Raw genomic sequence first — 10,218 nt, forward strand, 5'->3', positions numbered from 1 at the left:
GTGTGAAAATTTCTTGTGGTGTGCATACGTTTTTCAACTTATTTGAGTTTCACACTCCAATAGAGGGCGACATGACATCAAAAAGGTGCCAAATGAAAATGTGTGAATGTTTTCACACATTTTCAGACAATTCTGCCGACCTGAGGACTAGCGTTAAATTGAACCATATTAAAACCAGGGGTCTTGAAGACTCATTAAAGCAGTTTCACTTTGAGGACCCAAAATAAGACCTCAGAACTCGGTCAGGTGTATTCAAATGTTGGTCCTCAGATTGATAGCAATGCAAGTACACACACACACACACACACACACACACACACACACACACACACACACACACACACACACACAAACACACACACACACGCACACGCATACACATAGAGGCAGACAGACAGACAGACAGACAGACAGACACACAGACAGACAGACACACACACACACACACACCGACATCCACACTACCAGCCAGGCAGGCAGACAGGCAGACAGACAGACAGACAGACAGACAGACAGACAGACAGACAGACAGACAGACAGACAGACAGACAGACAGACAGACAGACAGACATTTTTCCCATGCCCATAACACTTCTGAACTTACATGTAAAAAGTTCAGTTGTGCTAAAAATCCAAAAAGATAAAGGGGTTAATGTAACCTTACTTAAGTAATTACAAGTTTTCTGTGGTGCAGTGGTTAAAATACTGGACTTGCTATCCTATGGTTTCAGGTTCGATTCCATTACAATTGGAGAATTGCCCCTCTTGTTGGGAGGGACATTTATTACGAACAACCCGAAGAGATAATGTAACCATACCTAATCACAATTTCACTGCGATGCATTGGTTAAGGTACTGGACTTGAAATGCTAAAGTTTGTGGTTCGATGATCTTCGACTCCAAGAGAAGGGTAGATCAGAACAGTTAATTAGTAATATAAGCTTACTTTGATACAGCAACACCACAATCGAGTAAAGCAGAACAGTTAATTCGTGGGATACTGAAAGAATAAACAAATGAACAATAACAACTCACTCGTTTGCATATTTATATGTTATTTAATCGAATGAAAGATTTATAATAGAACCCATGTCTACTGTCATTTGGTATTGCGACAAATACGAAAATTAACCATCATAATGGTACTGGCAATATTAATCATGTAGTTCTTAATGGTGGCGGGTTGTTTCCATGACTACGACGTGTTGACTTCTGTATCCGAATCATCACTTAGGTCCAAAGAGGCTTGGTCTAGATCATCTGCAACTTGAAAAACAAAGACGTGAAATTGACGAGAACGTTGTCCGCAAAAACGTTTGAAAATTTATTATCATTTCGAGGTATATTCGCTGGAATACTGGAGACAAATTACATTCAGTTTTTCACTTCTGTTAATAATCTACTCAGTCAAGGGAAAGGATACCATGTGATTTAAATATTTATAATAAAAATATGAATGTCAAAGATGATAAAATGTGTTGGTTTCAGTCACTTTCACTTATCGATATGGGGAAGACGTCGATCAAAACGTCTCTGTACTTAGGCGGAAGTGACGTATGGACTGTCTACTTTACTAGTATTGTGTCGGATGCGTCAGCCTACAATTACGTTCCTCTGAAACTACAATGGTCTCTCCACAAAATGAACGAATTGTTGGCTACATGTATAAACCAGAGTATAAAAGTGATGAAGTTGATGTTGAATTGACAGATAATGACTCAGATACAGAGTCTTCCAATAGCACTGTCAATTTAGGTGACTCCGGGGAAAATGACAATGAAGCTGTAGTTAGCAACAGTTATTTGATCGTTCTCACCTGTCATCACTGTCCTGGTATAAATGCGGCCACTGTGATGTGAAATTACATCGACTGTAATATTAAAGTAGGGAAAGTTGCTCCCTGGGCTCCACACAATGAATTTTAAACTTCTATGTGGGTGATCGAGGTATGTCTTTCATTTTGTATTTTGTGTCTTTTCTTATTGACTGATGATGTTACAGTAATAAAATAGCCACTTCTCTAACAGATTATACTCAGTGTTCCTTACGCAAAAATGTGCATACTAGACATACAAAATAATAATTTACAGTGTTTGGGGGAAGCAATGTGTCCACCACACCATACGCAGTGAAAATACGAAATATTTATCATCAAAATAAATAATGCACTGGAAAAGAACCGTAACCATGGTAACAGAAACACTACCTGTCAGAGTTAGCTCAAATACAAACTGGCGCATTTTGCCTAAAGTAAACTAGCACGTATGAACGGTATGTGTAGATGATGCGTAGCTATTGGAATCGTCTGTTACACCAAAAACAAAATGTTTCAATGTTCCTCAGTTTAATCGATAATGTGTACAGATCACTACATTCCTCAGTCAAATCATAATTTCCTTCCGAATCGACAGCTTGCTACAAATAAACTTTGGCTCAAGATTTTTTCGATGAATGATAGATAATGAACTGTTCTTTAAATTTGACACATGGTTTTTACTTTTTCCAATTTGAATTCGTCAGTTCACGATTTTTATGATAAGTACAAATTTCAACAAAATACATATTAATATATATTCAGTTATGGAGACAAACTATCTGGACACCTTCCTGAGGTAGAAACTGAAAAAAAACTCGCATTACAATATTCACCCCCAAAAACCACCTCTGGCAACTGGACTATAGAGAGTTCCGTGGAGGGATCATAACTCTGCCTGCCAGTGTTGCAGGATATTATAATTATCAGTTCAATGCAAACAGGTATACGTAATGATACTGTATGTACTGTACAGTTGTGGCACGATTCACTAAGTTCTACCATGGTTAGGGTCTCTCCTAATACTAATACATCCATGGTTCTACAAAGGATGCTATTGGGCGTGTGTTGATAATACATGTTATAACTGTACGGCACTGCAAACTTGTTTCAAGATGACGGCCATTTTCTATTCAGATTTCAATCTTTGTACATGTATTGCTGTGAGAACGTACTACATGAACAGGGAAATCGTAACACCTTCACATCTGATTCACCATTTCAAATTTGACCCCCGGGTATGGTTAATCGTGGATGCGCATAACGTTTCAAAGTGGATTGACCTTAATTCAAGATATAATACCGAAATAGTCTTCAAACACTAAATATAATATTCAGGATCTTAACACTACACCTAGTCTAGGTCCTGACGACTGTATTCCGATTTTACACCACGTTATTTTCACACATATGTCAAGATAACTTGGTGTCAAATTGGAATACAGTCGTCAGGAACAAGACTACACTACACCTTTCACTCAAATGTTAAACTTGAAATGCTATCCCAGCTTCGTCATTTGTTATTTATCCACTTAATCTGTACATTGTACTGGGTACTCGCCGTCAGCCCGACCCCCCCCCCCCCACTCCATCCCCACCCCCAGCGTCGTGGCCAAAACCAACACTATACTATCCGCGCTGCGCTGGGAAACTTCGAAGAAGTGACGTAACGAGAGAGGCCCGGGAACATGGTTTAGGATCTGTTGAGTTAAAAATGATGGCATGATGACATGGTAATAAAAAATGTCAATATCACTGCACTTTTATATTTAAAAATAATAATGTGAAATCCCAAACACACAATGTGACCATCAAATAATGTTTAAAGAACGAAAAAATATTTTTAAAAACATGTTAATTCTGTGAAATAATCATACAATTGTAAACAAATGATCAAATAATGGTGGATTAATAATAACACCATCAAATATTTATCAATTAAGTACTAAATAATGATAAAGATGTCAATTAATGACAAAATAATGACAATATCATCAAAACCTTATGAAATATTTAATCAATAAGACGTACAAATAATGATGAAACCGTAAACTAATCATTAAGTAATAATGAAATAATGATATCATCTTCAAAAAGTTATTCAATAACTGCAAAATAAGATAAAAATGCAATGATAAAATAATAATTAAATAATGGTAACATCATCAAATAGTAATGAATATTCATTAAATAAATAAATAAATAAACAAATACGAAATAATGCTGAAACCGTCAACCTCCAAAGCCGGCAGAGACGTTTTGATCGACGTCTTCTCTCACAGAGACGTTTTGATCGACGTCTTCTCTCATATCGATAAGTGTAAGTGAATGAAACCAACATCATGTTTAACATTCATATTTTTTATTAACAATCGTTAAATCACAGGATATCCTTCCTTTCCCAGATTTGTAGTAGCTTTTCTCTGACATACCTCATCAGAGTCTTATTCGATTTATTGTTTGTTTTTGTTTTAATTACCTTGTCGGATTGGGGATTACTCAAAGTTGTGTAATCAAATCTAGCCTTTAAGCTAAGTTATAAACGGGCACATATTTTCTCCCTCGCAAAATTATTACCATATACGGGACTTATCACTGACTATGACTAAAATGTAAACTAAAAACTAGAACAACAATTACTTACTTTGTTTTAGTTGTTTATACTTAGTTCCTTTCCTCACATCCACGCCAATGATTCTGTGTGGACAACAACATTTAACTGATGAATGATACTCAGTTTAATCCCAGATTTAATAAAAGATCAAACAAAATTTATATTGTGTAAGTTTGAGACTGCATGGATATCATCCGATAACAAAAGTCCAAATCTACCTCACTTTCTCCGATACCCCCGTCTGCAAAATATCTCTTCAAAACGTTACGAATCTTTACATAATAGTGAGTAGACCATGTATTAGTACACTATGAGTATGTATACAATTAATCAACACAACCTGACAAACTATAGTGTGTGTGTGTGTGTGTGTATGTGTGTGTGTGTGTGTGTGTGTGTATGTATGTATGTATGTATGTGTGTATGTGTGTATGTGTGTGTGTGTGTGTGTGTGTGTGTGATAGAAATCGTTCATAGAAAACTGCCTCTATAACAGCATGCGACTATAAAGGACTCACTGTAGTAACAGCACTGGAATAAAGATGATGACTGACATGACAACGAAACTAAATCCGGGATTGAAAGATAGAGTTTTTGGATACAGATTATTGAAAAGTAGTGATCCAAGCATCGCAAACAATGGTTCCAGGGCCACGGTGAAGGCAAACATTGCACCTGCAAGGCAAGGCAAGACAAGGTAAAGCAAATGTTATTCCATCATCACTGATCGCCACCGTACGACCCATGTTGTCAACCCCAAATTTGTACAAATAACGTTAACTTTTTAAAATGAAATTAAGACAGCAAAAGTGGCTCTAGTAGAGTGATGTGATGAATCATTACGTTATGTTATAAACAGAAGGAAAACAGTGGAATAAGTGTCCTCATCCCTCGATATTCATCTTTATATTAATAAGAGGTTGATATGTACGATGCAACAAAAGGAGACAGAGGTAAAAATATCCCATCTTACCTAATTCATTGTGATCAACCAGTTTTGAACGAAGTGACGGTAAAACCGCCATTGGTAATGGCGACACAAGGGCCGTTAATGAAGCTGTAATAGAAGAGAATGTCGGCAAAAACTGGTTGTTAGGTGTTTGTAACAGTTGACAGAGTTGGGAATTACTCAATCTGATTAGAGAGCTGGGGTGGGGGTGGGGGTGGGGGGGGGTGATTAAAATCATATGTAGTGGATTGATTTTTATCGAACATCTCCTTATATTATTGTTCTATATGTTAATGTTCACGTTTTGGTCTCGGTCACCATCCGCAGGAAGTGGGCAAATTTTTATCACTTCTGTAACAACAAAATAGAAACCAAAGGGCAATAAACGAAGGAAACCGGGATAAATAAATAAATCGAACCATATATCTCTACGAATCGAAACTATAACACTTTACGTAGTGGTCATTTGACTTCCAAATACTAATTTTACGAATGTTTCACGTGATCAAGATACCAAGACACATAAATTTACATCTGCGTAAGGTTAGTTAGCAACCAATCAGAAAAGAGGTTAGGAGTATTTAACTAGCTAGTAGTTAGAGACAAAAACAAATTCAAGCGTTCTTGGTTCTGGGTTCCTGGAGCTTCTATAAGAAGGTTTGGTCGAGAGAAGATACTCCCTGAAGGTAAGGATTGGTGCCCAGATCCTAGAGCTGGCAGTCCTGTAGTTTGGACTCAGTGCTCGAATGGTCAATCACACAGCCATGTAGCCACAAAAAGTCCTAAACTTTCAATTCTAACCTTAACGTTATATTTTAGGTGTTATTTAGTTTTAAATAATCCACGATGTCAAGACATTGCCATATTAGATAAATTGGATTAAGCGTGTATCTACGTCTCCTCAATTCCATTGGTTTTCGACTGTAAGATCCCTAACGGTACCTCAAGCTGCCAGCACCTATAGCGTTCTTCCCCGTTAGAAAGCCCCCACGGATAATTCCCTCACTTACCCTGTACATATGGAGATGCCACTACTACCGTTAGAAAGTCCCCACGGATAATTCCCTCACTTACCCTGCACATATGGAGATGCCACTACTACCGTTAGAAAGTCCCCACGGATAATTCCCTCACTTACCCTGTACATATGGAGATGCCACTACTACCGTTAGGAAGTCCCCACGGATAATTCCCTCACTTACCCTGTACATATGGAGATGCCACTACTACCGTTAGGAAGTCCCCACGGATAATTCCCTCACTTACCCTGTACATATGGAGATGCCACTACTACCGTTAGGAAGTCCCCACGGATAATTCCCTCACTTACCCTGTACATATGGAGATGCCACTACTACCGTTAGAAAGTCCCCACGGATAATTCCCTCACTTACCCTGTACATATGGAGATGCCACTACTACCGTTAGGAAGTCCCCACGGATAATTCCCTCACTTACCCTGTACATATGGAGATGCCACTACTACCGTTAGGAAGTCCCCACGGATAATTCCCTCACTTACCCTGTACATATGGAGATGCCACTACTACCGTTAGGAAGTCCCCACGGATAATTCCCTCACTTACCCTGTACATATGGAGATGCCACTACTACCGTTAGGAAGTCCCCACGGATAATTCCCTCACTTACCCTGTACATAAATTATGGAGATGCCACTACTACCGTTAGAAAGTCCCCACGGATAATTCCCTCACTTACCCTGTACATATGGAGATGCCACTACTACCGTTAGAAAGTCCCCACGGATAATTCCCTCACTTACCCTGTACATATGGAGATGCCACTACTACCGTTAGAAAGTCCCCACGGATAATTCCCTCATTTACCCTGTACATATGGAGATGCTACTACTACCGTTTGGAAGATATGATACAGATGATCGTTCGGAAATAGATAGGTATGCAAACATCACTTGTTGGATGACGCGTGATGCATTGAAAGTTTAAAGAGTGGAGTGTGGCTGACCTTCTAGGTGGTACATAAAGAGTTGCCAAGCTTTACTTTGTAGACGTTTACCATCATCATCATTCCTCTCAACTTCAGCAAAATAATTAATTTGACAGACAAAAACAACATGCCACCTGTTACATGGTATTTTAAGGACCTCGGACCACAGTATAAATTGTTTGGAGTGGTCTGCACTCATGATATACAGTTAGTAGCTCACAAGATTTAACTGATGAGCACATGGCTGATGACTTACATGTATCCATACAGTGGTACGAGTGATGACACAGTCATACAGTGGTACGAGTGATGACACAGCCATACAGTGGTACGAGTGATGTCATGGCCATACAGTGGTACGAGTGATGACACAGTCATACAGTGGTACGAGTGATGACACAGCCATACAGTGGTACGAGTGATGACACAGTCATACAGTGGTACGAGTGATGACACAGCCATACAGTGGTACGAGTGATGTCATGGCCATACAGTGGTACGAGTGATGTCACAGCCATACAGTGGTACGAGTGATGACACAGCCATACAGTGGTACGAGTGATGACACAGCCATACAGTGGTACGAGTGATGTCACTGCCATACAGTGGTACGAGTGATGACACAGCCATACAGTGGTACGAGAGATGACACAGTCACTGTTACAGTGAGGCCTTAGCCTAGATATTTGGCTAGCTTGCTCGACATTCTGGCGATTCGAACGACACTTTGATAGTCAGAACCAGATATTAGCCAAATTTCTGGGCAGAGTAGGCTTATGCTTACCCATAAACATCATTGGTGTGGTTGATGACAAACAAATTAACAAGTAACCCAGCACCGAGAAGCAGAAACCGATCTGACCAAGTGTGATGTCGTGTAGACGTTTACTTTCACTTGTACATCTCATATAAAGTGGTAGAAACACCAGTAATGCAGTGGCCTGGAGAACGTTGTTAAAAGCTCCATATATACCTAACGTGGAAGCTGGCCAATTTAGTGGACTGTGTTGAGTATACAACACGATCAAATCAAATTGTCCTGTTAGAGATATAGGCAAGAGTTAACGTTTGACAGTTTACATGTTAGTTTACAAAGAAAACAATTGGAATTTTGTCAACAATTGCTTGGTATAATTATATAGGTACATCAACAATATGATGTGGTATTTCCACATACAAGTGTGTAGTCAAATTAATATGTTCATTATTTATCTTAATTCAATTTGAAATAAACAATAAAGGAGTCTGTTCCTAGCCCTGTTATTGGCCAGAGACTCGGAGGTTTGTAGTAACATGCAATAACTTGATCACATTAGTATGATTCGAGTCATTTATCAAAGAACTACTGCAGAACAACTAGTCTGTGAGATACAGACATTCATGCCACGCCATCAGCCTGATAGGGCTGAACAAAACGATTTATATCATACAGTTTATAGAACAACGTAATGGTCATATGGCATTCTGATCAAACTACCTGTTTCTAAGGAAACTGTCATAACTTATTAGGTCTACTGATCAAGTTGAACAAATTTAACGTTCGAAATATAAAAGTTGATGAAATTACCTGCTATACACATTAGGACGAGAAAGTTAACGGATATAAGAATCAACAGGTGTTTGCGCTTATTGCCATCTCTCTTCTTGAACGTCACAATTGCGGCTCTCTTGGCGTTACTAAGGCTACACAGCCCTGTGCACAATCGTTTGCTCTTTAGACTAGCAGAGTCCCCATAAAGTGGTTCTCCGTCATGTTCCTTTACACGGAGAGACTCTTTAATCCACATGCTTACAAACATCAGTAAAACAACATGCAATGATAAACAAAGTACATAAACAGAAGTGAAACCAAGGTGGTCTTTCAGTAAGCCGCCGGTGACCAAACCAATGGTACCACCTACAAATATCATAGCGTGAAGTAAGCCTATTCGTTTAGTTCTTGAATGAATATCCGTGATGTCAGATATATAGGTTACTGCTAAAACATTGAATGTTCCAAAACCACCACCAACGCCGATAAGGAAACTATTGATCAGAATGAGTTGATACGGCAAATGCATGTACATTGAAAGAATTATCATAACCATGCTACCTAAAACTGAACCACAGGACGGTATTAACATCGGTATTTTACGACCAATGGTGTCACTCCACGAACAAATGAACAACGAACTACCTATGCACGGTATAGCCAAACAGGCGGTGATGTAGAACACCCAATGTGAAGCAACTGACTGCACGGCGTTTTCTTCCTCGCTAAATTTGTCTAAATTATTGCACACTGTCTGGTTGTACTTGCTTTCACAAATCTTTTGAATCAGTAGTTGCTGAGTAGCCGGTCCTTGCATAAATATCGCCCATGTGAACAGCATACATGCCGGTTCCACCGTCACAACACGTATATAATCATAGATGCCCATCGTTGGTGTTTATACGATATGTCCAGTTCTTCTAATAAATCTATTTCAAGTTTCGACTATATGTACTTCAAAGTGTGACACAACACTTCTCCGTCGAATGTGACGTGTCCATAAATAGTGTACGTACCTGTAGTTGACACACCTTCCGTCAGTGACAAGGTACAGGTCGACACTTCCCTGTGTCGATATTGTTAGCCAATCGTCTGTGGTTAAAATCTCCACATTGTCCATACACAAAGCCAATGTGTACGAGCTTTGGCTCACCGTAACACCCAGGGTGTGTCGCTTTGAAGTTTTAAGCGACAGATATAACAATCACAGGAAACCTTCACCATGCTCTAATAAATACGCGTAATTATAAAGAAAACAATCACTGTTTTACGTTTGTCCCCGTCACTGCCGACAACCAAACAAAGAACGTTCCATATCATGTCAATTGCGTAATAGAAAGATG

General features: G+C 39.0%; 1 protein-coding gene across 1 annotated transcript; it reads right to left on the reverse strand.

Annotated features, from left to right (window-relative positions):
* Positions 1-1,131: 1,131 nt before the first annotated feature.
* On the reverse strand, positions 1,132-9,795 carry LOC144453601 (proton-coupled folate transporter-like). Its single transcript, XM_078144924.1, has 6 exons — positions 8,912-9,795; positions 8,129-8,383; positions 5,401-5,484; positions 4,946-5,102; positions 4,458-4,510; positions 1,132-1,266 (listed from the first exon to the last, which is right to left on the reverse strand). The coding sequence occupies exons 1-6, from the start codon at positions 9,762-9,764 to the stop codon at positions 1,196-1,198; spliced, it is 1,473 nt and encodes a 490-aa protein (XP_078001050.1). The 5' UTR covers positions 9,765-9,795; the 3' UTR covers positions 1,132-1,195.
* Between the last annotated feature and the right edge of the window lie 423 nt (positions 9,796-10,218).

The sequence above is a fragment of the Glandiceps talaboti genome, chromosome 2 (assembly GCF_964340395.1).
Source record: "Glandiceps talaboti chromosome 2, keGlaTala1.1, whole genome shotgun sequence".
Taxonomy (NCBI): domain Eukaryota; kingdom Metazoa; phylum Hemichordata; class Enteropneusta; family Spengelidae; genus Glandiceps; species Glandiceps talaboti.

Coding starts and splice junctions, on each gene's coding strand:
- LOC144453601 (XM_078144924.1), bottom strand. CDS start 9,764: ATGGGCATCTATGATTATATACGTGTTGTGACGGTGGAACCGGCATGT. Junction 5,485..8,128: donor CACACCAATGATGTTTATGG/GTAAGCATAAGC, acceptor CTTCTATTACAG/CTTCATTAACGGCCCTTGTG. Junction 5,103..5,400: donor GGTTGATCACAATGAATTAG/GTAAGATGGGAT, acceptor CTTGCCTTGCAG/GTGCAATGTTTGCCTTCACC.